The sequence below is a fragment of the Populus alba genome, chromosome 2 (assembly GCF_005239225.2).
Source record: "Populus alba chromosome 2, ASM523922v2, whole genome shotgun sequence".
NCBI classification, from domain to species: Eukaryota; Viridiplantae; Streptophyta; class Magnoliopsida; order Malpighiales; family Salicaceae; genus Populus; species Populus alba.
Genome location: NC_133285.1, coordinates 7,327,703 through 7,355,330, shown reverse-complemented (window position 1 = coordinate 7,355,330; position 27,628 = coordinate 7,327,703). Strand labels below are relative to the sequence as shown.

Below are 27,628 nucleotides of genomic sequence, written 5' to 3'. Positions count from 1 at the left end.
TGATTTTACCGTAGCTTTTTTTACTATACCTCTTCGCTTATTAGACCTTTTCACTCGGTAATAATATGGATTGAAAAAATAAAATTATGATTTTGTCCTTGTCAACAAAATATAATTGGTCTTGGCAGTGGCTTTATAGTGATTTTTTTGTTGTTTTGTGCAAAGTAAAATGACTAATTTAAAAAAAAAATTAAAAATACTGTAGCTTTTTTATTGTACCTTTAGAATTCGTAGCACTATGACTTGGAGCTCTAAAATAATGATTTTGCTCTCACCAACAAAACACAAATGGCCTTTACCGGAGGTATTGTGGTTTTTTTTGGTTGATTTGTGTACAGTAAAATGATTAATGTATCTTTTGATGGAAAAAATTAATGTACTTGCAGACAAGGGCATTTTTTACTATTTGATTTTAGAAGCACATTATAATGACCACAATTCTTTTATATTTATATTGTCTTGAACCTGAGTTAAGAGGCTTTTTTTGTATTTTTAATATGTTTTTTTTTTATTATTATCGAGTCTGATCAAGAACAATTTATTATTTTAATATGTATAAAATATAATTTATTTTCAAAAGATGAGTTGCCCGTGTAAATAATGTGGACGTGCATGCGTGCTCTCTTGCTCTTTGAATGACATGTACCACGTCATCCAACGACCAAACTTTAGCTCCAATGACAATGTTTTAGTTCTCACAATATCGTCTTCATTTCATTTCTGTTCAGTGCATATGCGTCTAAAAGATATTGAGTTTTGTGCCGATCATTGTTTCTTTTTTTCATTAATCTTTCCTTTTCATTTCAGAGCCTTCCCTTGTATATTTTCAAAACATTTATTTGATTTGTTTTTTTTTTAAATTTCTTTTGTATATTTTTTTTACTTTATTTTAAATAATTCATAAATTAAAATTTTCTTTCAATTTAATTTTTTTTTCATCTTTCAGATTTAGTTTTTATTTATTTATTTGTATTGTGATTTTTTTTGTTCCATTCTATGTGATATGTCCCGCAACGAATAGTATAATCAGCATGTACAGGAGAAGCTGTGCTTTGTCGAGACCTACCTATCATACGCACACCTTAATTAATGTCGACCTTTTCTGTCTCCTTAAACTATTAGCTTTGTTCAGAATATTATGAAAAGGAAATTGGCAAAGATCCGATCGAGTTAAAAATCTTTACATCTTGAAATTACTACATAATAATAAACCATGTTCGTATGCACCAAAACACCTTCAGCTTCTTATAATTGATTGATGCAGCTGTAAATCTAAATCCCGTGTTTGGTTTGATTCAGTATTGTACAAAGAACTATAAATTAAATTATTTTTAAAATTTTATCTAGCAATTGAATTGATTTTTAAATACAATATTAAAATTTTAATGACCAAATAATTTCTGATTCATATCTTATCACCCTTGTTTTATCTAATTAAACTAATAAATTAAGAACAAAATAGTAATGTATATTTACAAATTTCAAGTTTAACATATTTTCATTTAAAATTATATATTAAAAGATAATATAAAACAATCGTCAAAACTTCTTTAATGATTTAAATTTTTAAATTGGGATGGTTTTTTTTAACATGATGAATCATTTCTAAGCTATCCTTTCAAGCCCATAGATGTCTTAACTTTGATTCTTTTGGTAGCGACTTAACTAATTACTCTGTAATTATTACAGCTAACAAGGAAAAATATGATTATAAACACATTTTTACCTTTAAAAGAAAAGTACATACCATTCACTTGGTGACTTATTATATAAATTATGAACTATTAACAACATTCACTCATTGTATTTGTAAGAAACTTATCATTTGATAATTTTGCAAAATTTAAATGAATGTATGGGTGATATTTCAGAATAATTAAGGAAGATAAAATCGAGAATAATTAAGTGTATTAACCTAACTTGTAATTACCAATCACACTTGATTGACTCCTGAATACAAAAATTCGTAATAAGCAAAACCAACAAATCCTCAACATAATGGTTAAAAGATGCCATAATTTTTAATCCAATTATTTGACCAGACTCAATTTTTCACATGAGATTCTCTTGATCCAGTTCTATGAAGGTACAATTTTTCCATTGATTTTCATGGATTTATTGTGTTATTTTGAATTTTATGTTATTTTTTTATATATTTTAGGATTATGATATTATTACTTAGTCTAGGTCTTTTTTTTTAGCCTATAAAAATATGGTAAATCTTTTCCAGAGGTAGATTTTATTTCATTATAATAAATTGTGAATTTAGAGTTATATTACCTTGCACCTTTTTTCACTCATTGAGTTATTTTATTTTATTTTATTTATTGTTGTAATGTTTTTGTGCTTCCTGCATCACATGCTTCATTGGTGGGCTGGTACTGGGGAGAAGATGATAAACAAACAAACACCCCCTCCACGCCATTTCCCTGAACCAAAGCCATTTTTTATTGTATCAAATCGCCAATGCTAAAAACAAATCATAGATAGACCGATCTTGGAATCCCCATAAAAAAATGAAAAAAAATAAAAACTATGCTGTATAATTGATTAAGAAGTACCTAATTAAAGATGGCAAGTCAGGACTCACTGTCATTTCTAACCGCGTGACTGAAACTTTTCCACTGATCAAGCAATTTCAGGGAAGAGAGAACCCTTTTGCACCCATCATGAGGGAGGATGGTGATAGTTTTCAAAAAATTTAGAGAAAAAACTGCAGCCATCTTTTTCAGCAAGCGCAGGGGTTGGTGTTGCTTCGCAAACATGTTGCATAAGAAAGTAAAACCTCTCTGTGAAGGTGACACAGTATAGGCCTTAGTGGGCTAACTAAATGAGCTAAAACTAGTCCTAAATATAGAGAAAACTATCCAGGACAAAGAAAGTTAAAATTCAAATAATAAAGCATCTCTGGCTTCCTGGTGTCCCTGACAACTACGTATCTCTGTACATGTGTGTGGGTGTGTGAGAAGAAGAGGGAGAGAGGGAGAGAGAGATATCTGAGTAGTCAAATCGGTAGGCATATAAAAGTTTTATTAATTTTTCCTAATTTTATGTGCTATTTTATTATTTCTAGTGTATATAACTCTAATGTGTTATATAATTGTCACTACAATAATGTGATTGGTTTATTTTCCGTGTATTTTTTGAGTTTTTTTGAAAGTCACCGGAGAATTTAGTTAATGAGTATTTGGAAGTATGGTGGTTTTTTATTTTTGATGTGTTTTAGTTAGTGAAATATTAAATTAATAAATAAAACTTGATAATCCTTAATTATGGGATGTCGGGTACCTTGAGTGGTGGGGATCTCCAACAGACAGCTCGATGCCCTCTCCTACCATTTGTCTTTAGCCTCCCATGTTTCTTTTCTTTTCTTTTCTTACAACAAATTCCAGACCCTAAGGAGGACGAACCCTGTTGGGCGTTTTGTATATATATATGCAATGTATTTTCAAAAAATCACGCCAATCCAAAATAAGCTGCAAGGAGATTTGACTTGTCAGTTCAATTTCTACCATTGAATAGCCTATTAATTCTTATTTCTTGGTCACGAAGCTTGGAATTAGTTTTAAAAAAATAAATCTTTAAAAGTTATTACGTACGTGCGTATAACCCAATCCATTGGAATTACAATAATTGTTTGATATTTGGGTAATTAATATCTCAACAGAAGCACACTTAATTAATTCTTAATTCCAAAGAGTCTGCTGCATGGATTTGGTGTGCCTTTCAACTAGATCATGAACCAAAACCTTCCTTATTAATATCAAGATATTTAATTTAGATCTTCAATACCTATTTTTCCTCATGACAACTCTTTTCATTCACCATCTCCGGACTTATAATTAAAGGTATATATTCAACATGGCCGAACTATTTTAAATACATTCCAAACAGCGTTTTTAAAAAAAACTTTTAATTATTTTATAATTAAAATCTTTTATATTTTTTAATTATTTTGATATGCTAATATTTTAACATATTTTTAAATAAAAAATACTTTAAAAAACAACCACTAATAAATTCTCTCAAACACTTCCTTGGAGATGTACATTATCTCATTTTATCTACTATATATGTGCGTCTGCCTCTGGATGTACAGTTTTTTGTTGGTGAAATATAAATTATGCAAAGCATGGGAATGGACTGGCTCCGAAGCTAACCGAAGGACTAAGAAAACCCAGTTTAACCAGTCTCAAGCAGTTGTTGAACTAGTTGTGGTGTCATTAAGAATACATATATGTCCTACTTATTTAGTAAGTGGTTCAATAATAAAATCTTGACATTAAAAGATTTATTTTTCTTGTAATTTCAAGTTCGAGTCCTATAATTACTGGTATAATTATTATTTGAGAGTTACATCATTATTAACTTTAAAATTCATAGAATTAATTAAAATATATATAAATTAACCTAGATATTCATTTTAAAAAAAAAAATACACATACACCCTGCTACCAGTAAATAAACAAAGAAAAAAAATGTGTATATCTACGCACACACGCACGTAAAGTTTCAAAAGAAATTTCGTGAACACATGATGATCGACATTCGAGAATGAAGAAGAAGAAGAATGCAGCATGACCTCAAAGAAATTGATGGCTGACAGACGATGTGATACATGGAATCTCTAATTAATACCTCAAATAATTAATTTGGAAGAATAGGGTTAAGTACATCGGTTAGACAAAAGTTCTGGAACCAAAACAGAATGAAATGACAACCTGGGCTTGAGTGAAGGCTTATTATTATTACAAGTAAAATAAAAATAACGACCAAAGCGTAGGTGCCCGAGTTGAAGGGCTTTTATTCATCAAGTCAAGGCGAGTGTAAAGAGCATCAAAGATGGGGTGTTTTTTTCTGTGACCTTATCGGGGGGGTACCATGGAATTGTAGTGAGCAAAGAAAAGTAAGGGAGGGTTTTTCCTTCTCGCCATCTTAACTATGAAAACAACAGGTGAATGAGCCAAAGCCCATGCAAACGTCCTTTTCTCACTCCCCACCTCTGCCGCCTCTGCTCTCTCTCATCCTCTCAAGCAGACAAACATCCATTGCCCATTGGGAATGCCAACCATTCATTTGCTCTCTCTCTCTCTCTCTCTTACTGTGGACTGTTCATGATAGATACATCAAGAACTTGTACAAACAACAAAACATGTAAAAACGTTAGCAATAATTAATAACAGTGATGATAAAATTCTAGTATTAAGAAGCGGAGAGAGAAGATGAGCACTTTCTGGTTCTTCTCTATTATAGTATATTAGTAGTATCAACATCCTCATTTCTCTCTTTCATATATATCTCTCTCTTCTCTCTTTCGCTGAGTAACAACTCAACAATCAAGAAGATCAGATCAAAGGAAGAGGATCTTTATCTGTTCCATCAAAATACCCACTGGTCAGACAATCCATCAATCAAATCAACAAAATCTCAGAAAGAAAGAAAAGTATCATAAAAAAGATGTCCTCGTCTTCAGCTGCCTTTGGACCAGACCACCTCTCTTCCTCCGAGCAGCTTTGTTATGTCCATTGCAACTTTTGTGACACTGTCCTCGCGGTATCATTTTCTTCCCACTTTTTGCCCCTTATCTTGTCCCTAATTTTCTGTTCCATTATTGTTCTTCTTCTCCTTATGGAGGCTTGAACCTGAATCTGAGCCAATTGACCAAACCACCACTGGCTTCTTCTTTTTCTTATTCTTCAATGGGTTTCTTAAGGAATTCAATTGTATTTTTTGTGGGTTCCTTTTATAGGTGAGTGTACCTTGCACTAGCTTGTACAAGACTGTTACGGTTCGATGCGGTCACTGCACCAACCTTTTGTCTGTGAGCATGCATGGCCTCCTTCCTGCAGCTAATCAATTTTATCTTGGCCATGGCTTCTTAAATCCTCAGAATATCCTGGTATATCAAGCTAGAATGTTTTAGGGTTAATTTCAAACATCTATTTTTTTAATCCATTTTTTTAGGTATTTATACCCTAGACATTAGGTTCGAGTATATTTTATACTCAAACTATAAAAAAGACTAGTTAATTTCCTTTGATTTCTCTTACAAAAGTCCATATATATATATATAAAAATTATGTAAACTTGGATTTTGATTCTAGTAAGTGTTTTTATGGTTACTGGGGTAATACATATCTATATTCTAGGAGGAGATCAGGAATGGAGCACCGCCGAATCTGCTGATCAATCAGCCAAATCCAAATGAATTGGTTATTCCAATTCGAGGCGTTGAGGAGATCCCCAAACCACCTATGGTTAACAGACGTGAGATCCTTTACATTTCTCTCATTTCTTTGACATAGCATTGGCTTTTTCAGTAGTCTACGAGAAGCCGCACTCTAAAATAAAATTGAGTCATTATTTGATTGAATTGACTCCACCAGTCTTCTTCAACTTTCTCGATTTCAATTGCACTTTTGCATCTCTTACACACAGTAGCTATAGTCTCTTGACTTATCAAGGGAAAAAGTAGGTGAAAAACAACAGTGCCCTAGATATCTTGGTTTTGCCTTCAGTACCAAGCATCTTTCGGACACTACTATCATATCTGGCCTTCTTCATGCTATTCAACATTTATTTTGTACTACCACAAAGGCTACTGTAGATTTGCAGCTAATAGGTCAGTTGCATTACTTTGAGACTTCCATGGCTTATCCCATCTGCTCTAGTGCTACTTCTTCCTTATCTTTTTTCTTGAAGAACTCTTAACTATCATGTCCTGAAATTTTAGTGTATCTTTACTCAAATGGGTCTTTGAATTTCTTCCATTGCTTTTATTATTTCATCAATAACCCTAAAATATGAAATGTAGCTCACCTTTGTCTACTTCTACGCATGTGATAGAGTTTTCAGTTTTCTCCCCCGGAAATATAGATATAGAATCCATGGATAGATAGATTGGATAGACCCTTTAGAGATGATGATGAAGCAATGATGAGGGCGGGAGAGAGAGGGGAGAGAGAGAGAGAGAGAATAAAAGCAGATATCTTACACATAGTCAGCGAAGTTATTTTAAAGATCTGTCTGTTTCTTTGTCGTTGATATGTCTGTTTTCCATGTTCAGCTCCGGAAAAGAGACACAGAGTCCCATCTGCCTACAACCGCTTTATCAAGTAAGTTATTATAATCTTACAAACTTTATAATATCACAATTATGCACATACAAAATGAATTTCTTTGTTACACATACCAATATAGGCGTAAATAGATTTTAATTAAGCTACTCTCTCATTGACTTCTCCATATTAACTGCAATTAATGGACAGGAATTTGTATTTTCCTAAATATGAAGCATATATATGCATGAATTGACATTATAATGTACCGATTTGCAGGGACGAGATCCAGCGCATTAAAGCTGGGAACCCTGATATAAGCCACAGAGAAGCATTTAGTGCAGCTGCAAAGAATGTGAGATCCAAGAAAACTCAAAATGTTATTACTATTTAGTTCGGGTTTCATAATGCAGCTATTGCTACTTTAGCTATGATTAGTAATTAGTTAACTAATGACTGTATGGGCAAATATAATTTTCTTCATTTGTTTGTTTCTTTCTTTCAGTGGGCCCACTTCCCACATATCCATTTCGGACTTATGCCTGATCAACCTGTGAAGAAAGCTAACGTGCGTCAACAGGTACTTCTGATTGAAACCCTAAGAATCCAAAACCAGTAGCTAGAGAATTGGAGAAACAGCCCACTTTCAAGGCATCTTAATTAGTTTTAAATTTGTGTTTTGTAGGAAGGAGAGGATGTGCTCATGAAAGATGAGTTTTTTGCTGCTGCAAATGTGGGGGTCACTCCCTACTAAAAATGGAGCTCTTAGGGTTTTCTTTGTTACTCTTCCCTCTTAATTTACCCTTGTCTTTTAATTTTCTTGTAATTGTTTTCAAGGTACTTCTTTTAAGCTCTCTTTTTAGAAGACCCCTAAGAATTAATGGGGTTGCTGTTGGATTATGTTGGTGTTGGTTTGGGAGAGGGTTTTGAAGCCTCTAATGTATGTGAAGCCTAGCTGCTAAGCTGCCCCGATCGAACCATCCAATCTTTGATGTTGATACTTGGTACGTATAGTTCTCAAAACGTTAGCTATGATTACTAGTAATGATGAGGAATTCTACTATCATACCCAACTCTTTCATCGAACGTTTTTTACCCATCACTTCTCTTCAATACTTCTGTGAAACTATATGTTAAAAGTGTGTTAAAGATTGGTTTAAAAGTTTTTTTTATTTGAAAATAATATTTTTTATTTTTTAAAATTTTTTTTTTGATATTAGTATATTACAACAATCTAAAAATACTAAAAACAATTTATTATTTTAAAGTAAAAAAAAAAAAGCAATTTCTTTCAAACATACGTGGATTAAGGCACAGGTTGTACCTGTGTTTTGTCCAAATTTGAATATTTTTTTTTTTTTTGCTAAAATTGAGTTCAGTTTGTACTTTTTGGATCGTTTTGATGTGCTGATATCAAAAATGATTTTTAAAAAATAAAAAAACATCATTGGCATATATTTCGGCACGAAAAGCTATTTGAAAAGCAACCGCTACCACACTACCAAACACGCTCTAAGTAGTTTTTCGATTCCAGCTGGAAGCTACACGCGCAGTGTACACAAACTGAGAATGAATGAAAATATTGTTCGACGAAAAGTATTTGATTTTAAACCCATCGATTGTCTCAAAGTTCTAAAACTGGGGAGAAAAAAGAGAGAAATTAAGTTGCAGCTAACTTAAATTCAATGAAAATTCCGCTAGGCTTGATAGCTAGCGTTGAGATTTTGTATTTGCTTGGGCAAGAGGATTTTGCATTGCACGATAATATTGTGCACCAAATCCCATGCATGAATGATTTTTATCTTTTAAAATTATTAAAAACAATATTATCATATATTTTTTCTTAACTTCCCTTACAATCTATTATTAATTTCTAATTAATCTTCCTTCTTTCGCAGTTTAATTGTCTTTTTTAGGATTCTCGTTCTTTCTTAATTGCTACCCAAAAACTCTCTATCATGTGTTTTTTTTTTTAAATAATAATAATAAGAACCGTCTATATTTATCTCCACTGCCAAGTAAATTTGTGATATGCCTTAATTTGTCAGCAATTGAGTTCATCTCAATTTTCTTTTCATGTAAGTTTATTAATTAATATGGTGAACCGAATGCCTTGTATAATATCAGATGAAGAGCGTTCACAATTTCTTGCTTAACACATTAGATTCAAGATCCACTTATAATCAGATTACATTGGACTTGTGCAGAGTATTCAACTTCAACATCCCAAAGGGAAAGAATAAATTAATTTTGTTAATTTAATTTTGTTAAAGGATTATATATACTAAATTGACATATAATAAAATCGTTTCTCTTATCTTATCATCTTCTCTATCTTCAATCTTTCATACTGCTAGAGTTTGGTCCAAATTAAACCATTCAAAGATTACGGGGCCGGGTGTGTATATATGTCTGTATCTCCTATCTTGAAATGAGATTTCTCAAACACATTGCGGGAGTAATTAATTTATCAAATAATAAATATGAAATTCAATATAATTCTTTTCATCTCTTTTTTTTTTTTTCTCCCAAATATTTTCTTACAAAATAGTTAAAGCCGTACATATGTACTTCAACAGCATTAGCTCTGCTAATGTTCGGGACGAATGTCGTTGAATTATAACGAGAGGGACTGCATGGCCCATTAATTGGGCCCAGCTGGTTGCTTACAGTCACCCGGTCCCGGATGACATTAATTAATTTGAATATTTGACATTAATTTCGGGTAAAGTTTGTGACAATAAGAACAATATATTATAGTATGAGCATATATAATGCAAAAAATTCTTGTGCCAGTGCAAATTCTGGTTACATTTTCACGTGCATAAAAGCACATCAAAGAAATCCAGAATTAATAATTAATAAAAATTATTGTTATGTGTTCAAACAAACAAATTCTACTAATTTTTCAAACACATGAAACTTCCACTTCGATCAATTATATATTTGATGTTTAAGAGACTAACAACTCCGTAATTAAAACATTTGTTAGTATGGAATTTTTGAATGGTTTGTTTGTAAAATATTGCTTTTCTTCAATCAAAATGAAGTGTCGGTGATGATCCATAGTTAGTGGCAAGACTTTTATGAACCTTCACCTAGAGCATACAGATATCTCGGGCTGATGTGATTGCAGAAACAGAAACTTTCAACTACGGCATAAAAATATGAAATAGATAACAAGAAAAATAAATGAGTGTTCATGTAATTTTTTTATTAATAAAAGATTAACAAGTGAAATGAAACATCTCAGATTTTTTATTAAAAATACAAAATCACATAAATAAAAATCAATCAATAAAATAATATTATATAACAGTAAAAAATGACTTTAAAGCTCCTATAGGTTTCTATAAATAAAAGCTCTCATCCTAGACAATAAAGGAAAAAGATTCTTGAAGATATAAAAATTTTCCTCAAAACAAACACTTTCAAGCAATGAAGCTCTCTAAGAACTCTCAAACCCCATTCATCTACGCTTGAAGTCTACAAAAAACAAAGATTTATTGAATCAAGCATAAGCGTCTTATAAGAGTTTTTCAACAACACTTTGAAGACAAATCAAAGGTACTCTCCTAATCACCAAGTCTCATTCTGCACTCCATGCCTAAATTTGTGTTCTTGCAAAGCACAAGTCTTGATTTGATTGCACAAATAAATCAAGTCATCACATATTAAATCCAAAGGAAGAATTAAAGGGTTGTTTTATTCTTTTGTTAGAATATTTTAACCAAAAAAAATATTTTAATAAAATAAAATATATGTACAAAGTGCTTGTTTAATTTCAAGTGCTCAAAAGTCTGTCTACAAATTTATGGCGACTTCACTATAGGCATTTATACCTCTCATCTCTCCTCTTTAAGAAAAAATTTTCAACAACCTCTCAATGGAAACTAGGAAGAACATGATCATCGTTGTCGCTTCAAAAAGTAACAAGAATACCGATTCAATTCGTTGACATACCGTTGAATATTCTTCAACCCTGCTATTAAAAAAATCCATTACTGGGTTGTATGAGCAAACTAAGCCAATTATCAAGCTGATGTTGAATGAAAAAGAGGCACGAGATCTTGCTACTCCAAGGTTAAAACTACAAGTAACTCCATTATAAAAGTCAATTGAGGAACATAGACTTTTCTTCATCACTCAAGGTGGCTACATCAGCAATTCACCCATGGAGACTTCTCCATGTCAATCACCAAATAAGGCTTCGGGTTTTGGCAGCTTGTTAGTGATACCAATCAAGACTACAACTTTGAAGGATCAAGTGTTTAACTTAACAAAACTCGTTGAGGGACTTTCGACTTCACTCAAGGTGAACTAACTCAAAAGCATGAATGAAGGAGGTCAAACTTTGGCTACTAAGTCTATGCAAGTAGATCAACTAGATATCATTAAGGATTCTACAATTAAAGTTACAAGGAATATTCATGGTATTACTGATGACATCTTCACCATGAATCAACTAAAAAAACTTATCAAGGAACTTATCATAGACCAAGTAGAAAGTTTATTTCAACCTTTGTATTCTTATATGAAGTCATACACTTAAAGGATCGAATTGCTAAAGATGCCTCTGAGCTATCAACCAAAGTTTGAGCAATTCGATTGAAAAGAGATTCCAAAACAACATGTGGCTCACTTTATGGAGACTTGTAACAATGTTGGAATTGATAGTGATCTCATGGTAAAACAGTTTGTCCATTCCTTGAAAGGTAATGCCTTTGACTAGTATACTAACTTAGAGTCTGGCTTAATCGATAGTTGAGAACAGTTGAAATGTGAGTTTCTTAACCGTTTCTACAACATTAATGGTTAGCATGATTGAACTCACCAATGCACATCAATGAATGAAGGAGCCTATCATTAACTATATTCATCGGTGAAGAATATTTAGCCGAAACTATAAGGTTCGACTAACTGAAATTTTACACTAGATATGTGTATTCAAGGGATGTATTGGGGACTACGCTATATCTTACAAGGCATCAAATCAAAGTCTTTTGAAGAATTGACTGTTTGAGCATGCAACATGGAACTTAGCATTGCTGCAGCCGAAAACTCATCATTACCTATGCAAGAGCTCAAGAGAAATAAGCATGAGCATTGTAGATTTGAAAAGAATACTCCAAAAATCAAGGGAAAGCAGTCTTTAGTAATTAACTCTAATGTCGTAAAGGTACCAAATAGATTTAAAAGGAATAATCATCAACACTAACTACTTTTAAAAGGGTGAAAAAAAAGAAGTCATTTTAAAAAAAAAAGACAAGAAAAATAATATTCATTCCCTGAATCAAACATATCTAGAATGGTAAATGATTTGCTTGAAGCAAATCTCATTGACAATCGAGATTTTTTTCAAATATCATCATTTTATCAGTCATACCGTAGAGAAGTGTTTGGTGCTAAAAGACAATATCATAAAGTTATATGAGAATGGGGATATCATTTTTTAGGATGAAATGATAGCTTTTAATATTACGACCATGGTGACTTTAGGTTAATAATCATGTATTTAATTATTATTTTCTCTAATACTCTTTCCCTTTACCAATGCTAAATAGTACTACAATTTGGATTTGTAACTTCATTGTGTTTTGTAAAAGCTACTCTTAAATTTGTAATGTTATAACATTAGCACTGAATATACATTTTTGTTTTCATATGTTGTTCTTTTTTCTAGGCATTGCAGAAATGGGAGAAAGGGTCGTGGTTTATGTGTTAAAGACTATGTAAGTTTATATGAAATTGGAAAAGAAAGTCCAACCTTGATGAGATATTGCAAAGCTAGTTCCTACAACCCTACATGCTTTAAAGACTTAAATTGCTCCATTGATAATGAACTCAATCAATGCATTATTTATTGGTAAAAAATTATAAGTAAAATTTCGAGTCAATTTTATAATATGTAACATGTTGATATAGGGTCATGCTTTTAAAATCATTAAAAAATTTTATTCTTTGTTAATGAAAAGTTAATCCAAAAATACCTTCTACCATAAAAAAATTAGAGAAAAAACTAGAAGAAATACTAATAAAAATGTCATTTTCTTCTTTATTTTCTTTCATTGTTTTTTCTGTATCCTTTGTCATCCTTGTAATTTGTTAAAAGATAGGAAAGAGAGAAAAGCAAGAAAAAATACAATGACCTCAGAGGCTCATCGAAACTCTGATAATGACACCACTAGTACCGTTAAAAACATCTCGACAAAACAAATTTAATGACACCAAACAATCATAAACGGTGTACAAAGTGGGTCATATGAGTCGTCCAAAGGTGATGAGGTTCATTTGCATTTGGCCCGCAGTGTGGCCTAATCTGACCACTAGTGACCTTACTTGGTATCATTAGATTTGTTTTATCGAGATCTTTCCAATAAAATCAGCGATGTTGTCATCAAAGTTTTGGTATACCTCTAGGGTCTTTTTCTTTCTTTCTTTCCTTTTTTTTTCTCTCTCCCCTCTCTCCTTTCTCTTTATTAAACTTGTGTTCAGTAATTTTGCAATGTCATATGTGACTCTCTAAATTATGTTACTTCTCTAAATATTTTTTTCACTATGTTATTTTATCAATTTTCTTTACAATGCTAGAATCCCAAAAAGCTCTAGGAAATTAAGGTTAAGAAATCTAATATTGATTGTTATCGCATATATTCTTTTTGCAATATTAAAAAAAAAAATTTAAAAAAAAGACATTAGTTTATCATTGTACACTAAGGCACGATCACAGTGGATTAAAATAGTGAAATAACTATTTTTTTTTCTTCTAGAAAAAACCAATAACCTTACTATCAGGGGTAAAAAGATCTTTTTCACATGAACCATTAGTCATTTCCAGATATATTTGGACAAAATGATCTTATCAATTGTTTTAGCACTGTAAAATAACTTAATTAACCTTAAAAGCAAAAAAAAATAAACTTGCGTAGATGAGTTTTTTCATCTTTTTTATTTTTTTAAGCACAACAAATAATGTAATTACCTAAAAAAAATGAAATTGTCATCCAAGGGATTTTCTTCTTTTCATTTTAGTTTTTTTATTATAATCAAGTTCACTTAGGAGCTATTTGGTAATTTAAAAATATATATTATTAAACAAAGTGTCAAACGTGTGCGTTGCATGTGTCAGCGCATGGGCAGCGCGTGTGATATCATCTGATAACTAAACATTGCCTTTCATGATAGTGTTTGAATTGTCTTAACGACCCCTCCATGATCCGGTGGCACATGTGGTCAATGACCTTTCATTTCACCATTCAACATTGAATTATTTAATAATTAAATTTTATAATTTTATTTAATTTGCTTTTGATAAAATTATCTCAATATCACAATGAAGTCATATATTTGGCATGTTAATCTAGATGGGCTCCAGTTAGGTTTTTAAACCTTTTTTTATTGTCAATGTTTTTTTACTTTATTTACCGACTTTGTATTTTTTTTTTTTTATTCTTGTTATTAAGTTAATTAAACTTATTAAATTCAATCGAATGAAATCTCAAAAAAAAAAAAAACTTTTTTTTTTTGCTTTATTAGAAATGCTTGCTTTACCGTAGCATTCTTTTTTACATTAAAAATAAATCAGACCATACATTCTTTTTTTACATTGAAAGAAAAAGGAGCCAAAAAGTAGCGCCACCATTGCAGTTAAACGAAAAATAAACAAATATTGTTTATTGATGGACGACAGGCGCCAGAAAAGGGGGCAAAGCCGGCAAAGTTTAGTTAATTAGAGAAAACCTCAGTAGAAATTCATGTGCAGCGGAAAGAATTGAAGTATGGAGCTTAATCCTGATAAACTTCATAGCAGTATTCCATAAACAAATAGTTTTTGGAAATCTAAAGGTGGAGAGGAAAGCTGAGCATTGCTAATATCCCTTTTTCAGTACGGGAAGGTCACCTTGAAGGCACATGTTCCGTACAATTAATCGTTTCTTTTTCTGAAAATAATTTGCGTTTCGGTTTTGCTGATTGGGAGTTTCATAGCTGGATTTCTAAAATGAAGCATCCATTGCAGTAAACCAGGTTCAAGGATAAAAACAGGAGCAATTAAAATAACCACAAAGGCCTAAACTTTATGGGAGAGAAAAACCACCATCCAGGGATTCCTAACTTAATCGGTTTATATAACATCACAGATTATATGTGCTCCAGAAATATGCAGACCTGTGCACTGATACGAACCAGTAAAACAGAATATAGACAGATACCAATGGTTCTCGAATCCCAGAACCATTATCAGTAATGAAATAATCCATTGACCAATGCAATTGCCTAACTGGAAGCCTATGTACTGTAATGCACCGTTATCATTCAAAGACCATTGGTCCAAATAAAGGGACATTAACACAGTATTTTCATCAGAGAAGAACTCACAATCACACCCATCACCCCATAGGATCAACATAAAACCCCGATATAAGTAATATATTAATAAGCTAGCCAAAGAACAACTAAAACAGTGCTTAAATACTCTTATCTACAACAACAAAATTTTGGACACACAACATGGAGTAAAAAGAAGGCAAAATCTTTAAGACGGCAGACAAGTCAAACTAAGCATAAAATCAAATGACCAAAACATTAGCAAAAACTAAAATGCAATTGGTCGAGTCAGAAGATGTGTTATGGATGGCTGGATTCTCAAGCTAATTGTTTCAAATAATATATAACAGAGTGATTCTAAACAGCTGACAGGAAAAAATGGATGAACATTATCCATTCAAAACCAGAAGAATTTCACAGTTCTTGGATAAAAAGGAAATGGAATATTACCCACACCATTGGTTTAATGTCTAAGACGATTGCTCTCAAGCACTTAACAATATATCTTCAACACACGGCTTATGATAAACAGGACCATGTTACAGCTCAACATTCCGTTCCAAGTAAATTGTTTTGTTACAAATGAGGCAAAGGTCAGATACACATTTTGGTAAAGGTTTTTTGTGTCAGAAGAGAGCTTGCAATCAATACAAAGTAAAAAACAACATTTACAGATATTTTTACACAGGACTTAGCACAATGAAAGAAAGATGAAAGGGGGTGTGTAAATTCACAACCTAACTATAAGTATAATTCTATAACTGCACATCAAAAGAAAGCCAAGAGCTGCATACCATTGTTGCTCTTAATGCCTGGTGCAACAGTACAACAAAAGGCTGGATTGTCTCATCATATATATTTCCAATTTCTCCTTGAGCATAGTCAACTGGTGTATGCATTAAGAACCTGACCTGAATCCTTTGGATTCTAGTGTCACTATAGTTTGGCCACAATCCAAACCCTCAGTGTTCGAACTTAGCGCAGGATATCCAACCTAAACATATTACTTTGCTTAGGCAGCAAACGTAAAAAATTACTCATTACATGTCAAGCACATAAATAAACCTGAGATTGGATTACTGTTCTTCCGATTTTAAAACCTGGAACCACTGTGAACCCCACCTTTAGCCTGGTTTTATTAGGCATGGTGCATCTCCTCGTGACATCTTCCATATACACCATTGAAAAATCAACCCCTCTTTCCATTTGAAAAATATCAACCACGGGATCAAAAGAAAATGCCAGTTTATGAAGTGTCCATACAGAACTGGCCATGTTAACAAATGAATCGTAGAACATACTAAGTGACCTCCACGAATTCAACACAACTTCATTTTGATCCAAATTGCTGAAAATTGACGACTCCATTGCCGGGTGCATAAGCTCTTGATACTTCTTCTCGCAAAACCTCGAAAATTCACAAGTAGGATTCCTACTTAACAACTCCATAGGATTGCTAGATACATGCTCAAGCAATTGCTTCAATGAACTGTTACTCTTAACTGAATCCAATCCAAGCCCGTTACAAGAAACTTCACCCTCACTCTCCAAACCAAACCCTTCTAAATTAAAACCTTTAAACATCACCAAAGAAACATAGGATAAAAATGCATAACGATTATGCCCTTTTTTCACATAATCAACATCAGAATGAACAGAATTCGCTGCCAAGTCCAAATCCCACCTAGCTTTTCTCATCAAATCAACCAAAATCTTAGTAAACTTATGCATTGTTCTACAAGCATCATTTAACACAGAATCAAAAACCTTAACAGTCAACAAAACCTCAGAATTCAAATTCAAATTCAAACTACTGCACAACTTCTTAGACGATAAAGAATTAAACCTTTGTACCTCACTCAATTTCTTCTTCAAAACCGAAACTTCACTATCTTTTTGATCGATCTCTGTTTGCAAACTATTGGAAACAGTCCCCAAAATTCTCAGCTTGCTTTGATTCTCTTCTACTTGAGCTTCCAAACAAGACCCAATTGGCAAATCATCACCAAAATCAGGATTCTTACACAAATCCCTATAAACTTGCTTCAAATCAGACAATCTCTGAAGAGCTGAAACCAAAGCCTTATCAGCTACTTTAATGCTCTCTTCATTAAAAGGCACATGCGCAGTTTGTAACTGCAAATAAGAAGCTTCAAACGAAGAAACTGTAGATAAAACTGAAGAAATCAAAGTATTAGCTAACTGGGTGTTTAAAGGCTTGATCTGGGTCTCGCCATTTTTCACTGCCAACTCTTTCTGTGGCAAGAAGTTTTGATTTTGACTCAAGGGTTGGTCAGGCTTCAAGATTATGACTTTCTGGTCAGGGATAAAATCCTCAGCGGAATCAAGGAGAGAGAAACCGGCATCAACGTCGGTGGTTTCATCGGCGGCGGTGGTTTCATCGGCGAAGAATTCGAAAGTTTTGGTCTTGAAAGCAAGAGCAAATTTTGAAAACATCTCAGAGATTTGGGGTTGTTTTGGTGTTGTAGAGGTTGCAGTTTCCATAGTTTCCGTCATGACAAAATGGGAAATTTAAACAATAGAATCAAATCTTTCGCTCTCTTGTCTTTGTGGATTGTAAGGATGGAATGGAATTGAATTCCCTTCTTCTAACTTTCTCAAGGAAAGAAAAATCGAGAGAAAGTGAGAGAGGTAAAGATGAAAATTTTTGCAGCGTACTGTGTGGATTGTGGTTCGTGAATTGTGCTTTGGATGTCTTGGAAGGAAGGTATTGTGTGGGTGATGGGTTAAGGTAATGCTGGGTTTGGTTTGCTGCGCTTTTCCTGTGTTTTCACTTGATTTTTTGTTTTCTTTTGTGTTTTTTTATTATTATTTTAATACTCCTCTTTTTTGAGAATGAATAATTTTTTATACTCTTTGCTTGCTTGACTTCTTGGACTCCTATATTTAACGGTAACAAGGAAGAGATGACAGTGTGCCATGACATTTGCAGATGAGCAGGACCGCCCAATGGTTAAGGAGGGATGAAGTTTACTCGAGGATTGAGTTATGTTTCAATAATAAATGGATAGAGTTCAACTCTTGGAGATTAAAGTATTTGAAAAAAAATATTGTTACTATGAAAAACTAAAAACTTAAATTGAAAATAAAGAGGAGAAACATAAACACGAACCGTAGCGAATGGCCAAAGAAAGAGTTAAGATGATTAGAGTAATTAGTGTTTTATAATTTGTTCTTTTGAGATGACAAAAATATAACCTCTTTTAAATTATGTAATCACATCGTAGAGGTTATAATCATATTTTTAAAAAATTAAAATTATTTTTTATATCAATATATTAAGATAATTTTAAAATATAATTTTAAAAAAAAAATATTTGACAAAATATTATTTTAAACACAATTCTAAACAACCAATAAACAAACGTTTAGAAAGTGTGTGTGTGTATTCGGTCAATGTAAAGAACGACATAATTCACAAATTTGACAAGAGATTAACAATCAATCAATCAGTTAATGTTGTTGGGTAATACGTAGATCTCAAGGATTGATCTGAAGAAGATGACTCTTCACTTGAGCAATTTTTATTTGTCCGGAATTGTTTAGATTTGTCTACATTCAGCGACGTTCATGATTTAAAGCGTGTTTGGAAATGTGGTTGAAGTTGCTTTTCAAAATGTTTTTCACTCAGAAAAGCATGTTAATAATATTATTTTATTTTTTAAAAATCATTTTTAAGATCAGCATATCAAAATGATTTGAAAACATCAAAAATATATTACTTTAAAGCAAAAGAAAAAAAAATTCAAATTTTTTGAAAAGCATTTTTGAACCGTAATGCCAAACACCCCTTACGAGAAAAGAAATTCAAAAGGAAAGCAAAGATATTATTATTATTATTATTATTAAGTAATACTCTAAAAATTTTAGGAAAAACACGGTAACTTCTCACGCCTTTCACTTATTAATATGTTATATTATTATAATTATTATATTATAATTATATTATATTATATTATATTATAGAACTGTTTTTTTAATATATTTTTTTATTTGATTTAATTTATTAATGTTAAATTTTTTATTTAGTTATGCCTTTCACTTATTAATATATTATATTATAATTATTATTATATTATAAAACTGTTTTTTTTCTTTTTTAGTTTTTAATATTTTTTTAATAATTTTTTTTGTTTGATTTAGTTTGTTATGTTAAATTTTTTTTATTTAGTTATCAGATTTTCATGATACGAATCCCGGATTTGATGGGTTAATTAACGAGTTAACCCAAATTATTTTTTATTGAATTTTTTTATTTAGTTTAGTTTGTTAATGTTAAATTTCTTTATATTTAATTATCAGACTTTTATAACACGTATCTTAGGTTTGATGGGTTAACTTGGTTCGATGGGTTAACCCAGTTAATTTTGGGTAAACCCGTTAATTGTTTTTTTCTATTTAGTTATCAAACTTTCATGACGTGAATCCCAGATTTTACGGGATAACCTAGTTTAAAGGTTTAACCCAATTGATTCAAATTTTTTTTCTTTTTCTTTATTAGTTTTTTCTTCCTGTTGGTTTTTTTTTTTTTTTAATTAATCTATTTAATTATTACACTTTTATGATACGACTTTATAGCCAGACCCACGTCCAATATTCCTAGGTCCAGTGTTACAGTCAGACTCACTTAAACTTGGGTCATGCAAGCTTAATATTATTATTAATATTATAAATATTACTCTTAGGTTAGGCGTTACAACCAAACACAAAACTCTTAAGTATAGCTTTGCAAAAAAGTCCAAGACTTTTAAATCTTAATTTTTTTATATATTTTTTATGCAAAAAAAAAAATAACCTATATCATCGCGCAGGTCATGTAACTAATACAATATTCTAAAACGTGTTAAGTTTTTACTTTAGTAATAAAAAACCCCACTTAGTTTTTTATTTTTTTTTAGAAATCATCAAATGTTCGGCCATTTAGGGTAAATTGGTCTTTCAAGGGGGCATATTAGTCAATTGTCAAATTCAATAGTGTTAGACCGATCTTTTTATATTATTTTTATAATAATAAAATAATTAAAATAATATTGGAAACAAAGAAAATAAAGAAACTGGCATATAGGGGCTTTATAGGCATTTTTTAAGGGTTTGTTTTTGTCTTTTACATTTGATTTTTTATATATATACTTATGTTGCATAAGAGGTGATTTGGTCTTTTTATAACTATAAAATATCAATAAAAAATGGTCGGCATGTGAGGGACAGAATGAGTAGACGCGGCCCACACCCTTCACTATGTTTTAATGGTGAAATTTTACCTTTCATTGCTAGGTTGGAAGTGTGCTAACATCCTCTTTTTAATGGTACAATAAATGTATACCACAGTTTGATTCTAGTGAATTTTTTTTCTTCTCCTCCTTTTCTCTCTTTTTTTCTTGTGAAAGTGTGAAGATGTCCTCTCATTTAATTTTTATATCTAGTTTAGTTCTTGTTTTTTTTATTGTTATTTTATTTTTTTTATCTTATTTTGACTGACTGTTTTTCTTCAATTTCATCTCTTATCATTTGATTTAATTTGATTTTTATATCAAATTTATTTATCATTCTTTTAATTTTTTTTAACATGTTTGCTAAATTTTTTTTAATCTTATCCCTCACCATTTGATTTTAATTTGTTTTTATCTCAAATTTTGTATCCCTCAACATTTGATTTTAATTCTATTTTTTATTGTTGTTTTTACCCTTTTTATTGTATTTTTTTTCAATCTCATCACTTAATATTTTTTAAATTGAGATTTTTTTGGTTTTAGGGATTGATTTTCATGTCTTTTTTTACTTTTCTTTCTATGAGACTATTCTAGTCTTATGCCTATGGCCACGAGATTAGTGATTGACCCAAATCTTTTTTTCTTGTTGCTTTTTTAAAAAAAAAATTTAATTTCATCATTTAATATTAAATTATTTGATAGCTGGACTTCATAATTTTATTCAATTTACTTTTGTTAACGATAATTTTTTTCTTTTTATTTACAAAAATAATAGTTTGATTAAATAAAAAATTTATTCTTGAAAACAAAATTATTAAACACAACTAAGTACATGACACATATTGCAAAATCATATATCTTAATCCTAATTATTTCTTGATCAAATATTGATTTATTTAATTAGATGTGTATATAAGCATTATGATATTTTGATTTATAATTAAGAAATTAAGTTTAATTTTAACTCACTTTTATTCCTGTTCTTTTTTTTGGTAGAAAAATCAAATTAAGATCCATTAGGTTTGGATCTTCCTTTGCTAATCTCTTCTAGTCTCCCTTTTTTTTCCATAGTAAATAAATTTTTAGATAAGTGTATGGTTAATCAAGACTAAATTTCATCTTTTAATGATTTTAAAGATATATTTCTCACGCTAATTTCATACATCTAGAAAAAAAAAATCTAATTATTGACCTTCCACTCAAGAAATTTTTTAAAAAAACTAAAGTAAGGAATATATCATGACTTCATCGTCTTGAGTCTCGAAAAAGCTCACATTCAGGCTTGTTTTCAACTTCCACCAAAGGTACTCGTTTTAAACCAAGTTAGGAGAACTCATAAAGCGCTTAAAATTCATTGGAGTTCTAGCCAGCCAGCTAACAAATTTTAGGTCTCTCTTCTATTTATTTATTTTATTTTATCTTATTATATTCAAAGAACTATGTGTCTTTTCTTTTGGCATTTTGGAATGATTATTTTCGCCCTTTTTAAAAATAAATAAATAAATTATCTCACCGCTGTCCGGCCACTTTTAGGACCCGGAATTGCTTCCACTCAAAGAGAGGTTTATCCAGTCACGGTGTTACCATCGCAATATTGTATTTGTGTGGGGACAATCATTGCACATCGATCTCAGCTGCAGTTAGGGGTGTTCACGGTTCGGTTCGGTTCGGTTTCAACCATAAAAACCAACCGAACCAAGTACCTCATATTTTTTAAATTTCAAACCGAACCGAACCGAATTCCGGTTCAAACCGAACCGGTTCGGTTCGGTTGAATCCGGTTTTGCAGCTAAAAAACCGGGAAACCTAATCATTAAATTAATGGGCTTTTTTACTTTTTTTTAATGGGCTTAAATTAAATTGGGCTGTTAAATTTTCTTGTTGGGCTAAATTTATAGGCTTTTTAATCAAAACTCTTTAAAATGTTATAATTTGATTAATTTTGTTATAAGCTTTCTAATGAAATTAAAATATTGAATTTTTTTGAAATGCTTAATTGCTTATAGTAACAATAAATCTGATATGTTTTATCTTACTATTTTTAATATACAAAGAAATATGCTATGAAAAATCAAATCAATGCAATATGCAAGATGCATGATCAAATTTGGACACCTCAAATTAAAAGAGGTGTTCACACTAAAAAAAAATTTACATTAGCAAATAGCAACTAGTAATAAATTATCAAAAACATTCTGCATAAGTTGAAAAAAAAATCCGACACCAGCACTACAGCAGCATCCAAAACTTCCAGCAACAGCAAAAGCCAAAAGATCCAGCAAGGATAATGCTATAAAAAAACACTAGCAAATTAGCAACATATTATTTTTTGACAATTAAAAAAATTAGAAATGCAAAATTTTAAAAGGAATTAATAAGGCAAAGTAAATTAATTACCCAAAACAATTATATTCCAAGATTGCACCAACATCATCAATATAACTTACAAATAATCAGTTGAGATTTTTAAACTTTCACCAAATTCTACAAAAACAAAAATTAAAATGTTAGATTAAACATATGTAAATAAATGATATTATAAAATAACTACATTTAAATTTGTAAAAGAAATTACCTGATTCAATTATCTCAGAATTTTCAATATAATCCATGTAGTTTCCGATGTTGATTGGAATTGATGCTAAACTCAACCAATTTTGACAACAAACCAATGCTTGCACTGTTGATGGAGATAAAGAGCTTCGAAATGGATCTAAAATACGACCACCAGTACTGAAAGCTGCTTCAGAAACAACTGTAGATACTGGAATAGCTAACACATGTTGTGCTACCTTAGAAAGAATCTTGTATTTTGTAGCATTACATCTCCACCAACCCAAAATATCTAATTTAAAATTATTAGGATTCTCACAATCATCACTCAAATACCTCTCAACCTCATTTTTTTTTTGGGCACCCCCTTCTTCCTCTAAATGTTTTATGAATTCAGAAGCCAAGTCATCCAACATATCATCATTTACCGCCATTAAATCAACATTAACATTTTCATTTATACTAGTTACAACACTATCAACCACCTCAACATTCTCATCAACATTCATATAATGCTCAAACAACCTTAGCAAAGTATCTTTAACCTTAATTGTAAAATTATCAGCCTCTTCAACATCATACAATCTTCCAAAACAAAATCTCACATACTTCAATTTGAAACGTGGATCTAACACAACAGCCACATATAACAAAAAGTTTTGTGTATCTTGATCCCCCCAATATTTTTTATACTTTACCATCATATTCGTGGCCATTTTACTTACATAAACATCTTCACTTCTACAAAGGTGAGATATGCTTGTATGCATGGAAATCAATTCATGAAAGAAAGAATTAGATGTCACATACAACGAGCCAGAAAATTTCAATGTAACCATGTAAAATAGTTTCAAGAACTTGACAAAAGATTTAGCCTTTTCCCAATCTTCTAATGCAGGAGGACCTAAGTTTTTTTGTTTTCCTTTTGAATTAACCTCAAAGTAACTCAAATACCTGGGATCTGTTTCTTCTAACCTCATAAAAACAACATCAAATTTAGCAGCCGCATCTAGCATCATATATGTAGAGTTCCATCTAGTTGCAACATCCAAGCAAACAGATTTTTTACTCCCAATTTTCAACCTCTCGGCACATTGGTTAAAAACAAGTTGTCTAGAAGGAGAAGATCTAACAAACCTCACTGCATTCCTAATCTTAACAACTGAATCATCAATATCTTTCAATCCCGCACATACAATAAGATTAACAATATGTGCACAACATCTAACATGCATAAAGTCATTTGACAATATATTAGTTGCCCAATTACTTGTTACTCTCTTCAAATATTTTATTGTCAAATTATTTGAACTTGCATTATCTACTGTAACTGTTAAAATGTTATCAATTCCCCATTCCAACAACAACTCTCAATTGCTTGGCCAATCGTTTCACCTTTATGATTAGAAACTTGACAAAAATTTAAAATTCTTTTATTCAAGTTCCAACCTTCATCAATCCAATGGGCAGTCAAACACATATAATTAATATTTTGGATTGATGTCCAAGTATCGGTTGTTAAACATACACGTTGATCCTTAAGAGCTTTCTTTAATTTTTCTTTCTCAACTACATAAATTTTCAAACAATCTCTCCAAATCGTCAAACGAGAAGGAACATCAAATCTAGGTTGCATTACTTGACAAAATGATTTAAATCCTTGGTTTTCAACAAAGTTAAATGGTAGCTCATCAAGTATAATCATTTTTCCTAGGGCTTGCCTACACTCTTCATAGCTATAACCCACTGCCTTAACAGTCACCAGATTTTCCTCTCTATCATTACCCCCTTTTATTATAGGCTTAGGTTCTAAGACTAAAGTTTTTTGTTTTCGATCAATCATAAAAGGAAATTTTTTGCATACATTTAGATGACTCCACATGTTACTAGTCCCATTGAGTATAGTATGGCATGCATAGTCTTTTCCACAATACATACATGCAGCCCTAGGAGTCTTAACATTACCATCTAGTTTTTTAAAGTGATCCCAAATTTGAGATGTTTTTCTTTTATTTGATCTGGAGGCTGGATTACCTTCACTTTCAGTGTTGCTATTTGTACTAGAAGTAGCAACTGGAACTGGAATTGGAATACGAAAAGAATTGGGTTCCGAACTTGAAGGATTTGATTCAATTGGGGTAAGATCTTCCCGATTATCCATCTGAAATTAAAAAAACCAACAACAACATCAATCAAACAATTCTGTCGTACATTCCAATAAAAGACCCAACAAACTTTAAAAGCTCTAAGCCAATTAAAAACAATCGCACAACAAACAAGCAGGACACGAGACTTTGAAGTAAAAAATTATTATAATGACTAGCACATCGGTGCTCCTTGGAGGTGACAACACCAAATCTTGTTTAAATGATTCTCCTCCGATAAAGATTCAAAACACAAAATATTCTGAAACGCAAAACCTGGCCCAGGCTAGTAAAGAAATTAAAGAAATAAACCAAACTGTGGGCTAAAAAGCAAAAACCATGGGCGTTAAAGCTCACATGCAGATATGCCTGAATGGAAGCAAGATATTCTATCCAAAGCTGTCAACTAGTGCTGTAGGCTATAAGTTGGTGGGGGGAGAGAGTTAGTTTGGAGTTAACAAATCTGCTGATGATGTCGCTTTTATTGTGTCCAGCTGCAGCATCAACAACAAGCCCAAATGTAAAAACCTGGCTGCCAAGATAAGTGTGGGAATGTCAGTGTTCCTTACCCCTTCGGGATCTTGGAACGAAGGTGTGCCATGAATCCTCACTTCTTTCTAAACTGCAGTTCAGACGATGAACTGTTTTTTGGAATAAACATGCCTGCTCGCAATATATCAGTGCTGGAGGGCACTGTCACTGTGGGCATTGATGCAGCATTCGACTGCTATAACAAAACAGGGAATATAACAGATGATTTCACACAGCATATCAGACTTGGATCAGGCCCCTTCATGTTCTCAGACACCCGAAATGTATTCACAGCTATTGGTTGTGATACCTTTGCTCAGGTGACCAACAAAGATCGTACATACGGAGCTGCATGTCTCTCCATATGTACAGAATATGTGAACATGTCAGATGGAAATCCTTGCACAGGTTCTGGATGCTGCCAAACCTCGATTCCCAAGGGCCTCAAGTCACTTAACATTTTAACTTTCAGTTATAACTACCACGCGAATGTTTCGGACTTCAATCCTTGTGGATTTGCCTTTTTAGCGGACAGAAGCTCCTTGAAGCTTTCAGATTGGCTGCTCTCTCGCAAGCCAAAATATGGAAATGATGCATATAGATCAGATACTGTGATTGAATGGGACCAATGGGTAGTTGAAAATAAGACGTGCGAACAGGCTAGAGCTAATAAAAGTGCTTATGCAAAGAAGGGTTCGAAGGAAATCCCTATCTCCAAGAAGGATGCCAAGGTAAACTGGTTATTTCTTTTCTTTAGGCTTTAATCACTTGTAATTATGCTCATCTTGTTCCATGTGGTCTCTAATTGTCAGTGCGGTGTTCATCACGTACGTTGATATTTCTTTTTCCACTAATATTTTTAACATTTACAACAGATATGGATGAATGCAACTTGACCCAACTTGGTCTCTACACGGCTGACCACGCTGTTTCTACATATATATATATATATATATATAAACATTTCTTCTAGCAAAAAACCATACATTAATCATGAAATAAACAAGATGAAATTTACCTTGCTGTCGTTGCGAAAGATGGAGACGGTTTCTGGGAAAGATGAAGATGGAGACAAGTTCTGGAAAATAAAAATATGAAGATGGAGATGGAATAGACTTGGAAATTTAGAAAATACTTTTAAAATTCAAACCCATGAAACAAAGAATCAAAGAAGATGAATTAAGTCATTTACCTTACTGTAGTTGCTTCAATAAAGAAGGTTTATGGGAAAGGAAGATTGTGAATTAATTATTGAGAAAGATTGAGTTTTTGATGGAAATGGAAAGGAAGATGAAGACGGCTGAGAGAACTGAGATGAGAGAATATGTTAGGGTTAGAGAGGGAGGCTAGGTTAACTTAACTATTTATAGTATCTTTTTTTTTAATGGTTTAGTGGGTCCGGTTCGGTTTGGCTCGGTTTCTGGGTCAAAACCGAAACCGAACCGGACCTGTTAACATTTATGGTTTTTTAAATCGGTTTAATCGGTTTTTACTTTCGGTTCGGTTTTTTCGGTTAATTTTTCTTCGGTTTTCTCGGTTTTCTCGGTTAATCGGTTATTTTGAACACCCCTAGCTGCAGTGATATGTGCTTCAAAGTAGCTTTACAATATGCCCTACAAACTTTCCTAACTCCTACCCCAATTAATTTTTATAATGTAATCCCCTGTATATCATGCTAGCTTTATGCACCTTTAAATTGCCTGTGATGCTTTTAGCCGACACATCTCGGTGGCAAGCCTTCACAGGCCGAGATCCTGTGCGTCCTCTGTCTTTCCGACCAGTAATA

General features: G+C 32.0%; 3 protein-coding genes and 1 long non-coding RNA gene across 6 annotated transcripts; 1 reads left to right on the top strand and 3 right to left on the bottom strand.

Annotated features, from left to right (window-relative positions):
• Nucleotides 1-5,176: 5,176 nt before the first annotated feature.
• LOC118042207 (axial regulator YABBY 1) lies at nucleotides 5,177-8,043 on the top strand. Its single transcript, XM_035049815.2, has 7 exons — nucleotides 5,177-5,553; nucleotides 5,750-5,899; nucleotides 6,150-6,267; nucleotides 7,067-7,115; nucleotides 7,338-7,413; nucleotides 7,564-7,638; nucleotides 7,744-8,043. Exons 1-7 carry the CDS (start codon nucleotides 5,458-5,460, stop codon nucleotides 7,810-7,812), a joined length of 633 nt encoding a protein of 210 aa, XP_034905706.1. The 5' UTR covers nucleotides 5,177-5,457; the 3' UTR covers nucleotides 7,813-8,043.
• Nucleotides 8,044-15,756: 7,713 nt separating this feature from the next.
• LOC118042206 (protein GRAVITROPIC IN THE LIGHT 1) lies at nucleotides 15,757-18,283 on the bottom strand. The gene has a single exon (XM_035049814.2). It carries the CDS (start codon nucleotides 17,898-17,900, stop codon nucleotides 16,431-16,433), a length of 1,470 nt encoding a protein of 489 aa, XP_034905705.1. The 5' UTR covers nucleotides 17,901-18,283; the 3' UTR covers nucleotides 15,757-16,430.
• Nucleotides 18,284-22,672: 4,389 nt separating this feature from the next.
• Nucleotides 22,673-24,523, bottom strand: LOC118042205 (zinc finger BED domain-containing protein RICESLEEPER 2-like). Of its 3 annotated transcripts, none has more exons than XM_035049812.2 (3): nucleotides 23,190-24,523; nucleotides 23,012-23,098; nucleotides 22,673-22,904 (listed from the first exon to the last, which is right to left on the bottom strand). In XM_035049812.2, exons 1-2 carry the CDS (start codon nucleotides 24,400-24,402, stop codon nucleotides 23,058-23,060), a joined length of 1,254 nt encoding a protein of 417 aa, XP_034905703.1. In that variant the 5' UTR covers nucleotides 24,403-24,523; the 3' UTR covers nucleotides 22,673-22,904; nucleotides 23,012-23,057. The 3 variants fall into 3 exon arrangements, 2 of the variants coding, with proteins under 2 accessions (XP_034905703.1, XP_073263893.1); XM_073407792.1 differs by having other exon boundaries at nucleotides 23,062-23,098; XR_012169291.1 differs by having other exon boundaries at nucleotides 23,012-24,523.
• A 53-nt stretch (nucleotides 24,524-24,576) lies between these two features.
• Nucleotides 24,577-27,168, bottom strand: LOC140955328 (uncharacterized). Its single transcript, XR_012169290.1, has 3 exons — nucleotides 27,035-27,168; nucleotides 26,861-26,920; nucleotides 24,577-25,328 (listed from the first exon to the last, which is right to left on the bottom strand). It is a non-coding gene; the product is annotated as an uncharacterized lncRNA (long non-coding RNA).
• Between the last annotated feature and the right edge of the window lie 460 nt (nucleotides 27,169-27,628).

What these genes read in the sequence shown, in the direction of transcription:
- LOC118042206 (XM_035049814.2), bottom strand. Translation starts at nt 17,900, where the DNA reads ATGACGGAAACTATGGAAACTGCAACCTCTACAACACCAAAACAACCC.
- LOC118042207 (XM_035049815.2), top strand. Translation starts at nt 5,458, where the DNA reads ATGTCCTCGTCTTCAGCTGCCTTTGGACCAGACCACCTCTCTTCCTCC. An exon ending in TTTGTGACACTGTCCTCGCG is followed by an intron (nt 5,554 to 5,749) that starts GTATCATTTTCT and finishes TTCCTTTTATAG; the next exon opens with GTGAGTGTACCTTGCACTAG. An exon ending in TAAATCCTCAGAATATCCTG is followed by an intron (nt 5,900 to 6,149) that starts GTATATCAAGCT and finishes TCTATATTCTAG; the next exon opens with GAGGAGATCAGGAATGGAGC.
- LOC118042205 (XM_073407792.1), bottom strand. Translation starts at nt 24,402, where the DNA reads ATGCATGTTAGATGTTGTGCACATATTGTTAATCTTATTGTATGTGCG. An exon ending in TTCTGAGATAATTGAATCAG is followed by an intron (nt 23,099 to 23,189) that starts GTAATTTCTTTT and finishes TTGTTTTTGTAG; the next exon opens with AATTTGGTGAAAGTTTAAAA. An exon ending in AAAATCTCAACTGATTATTT is followed by an intron (nt 22,905 to 23,061) that starts GTAAGTTATATT and finishes GTTTTTTTATAG; the next exon opens with CATTATCCTTGCTGGATCTT.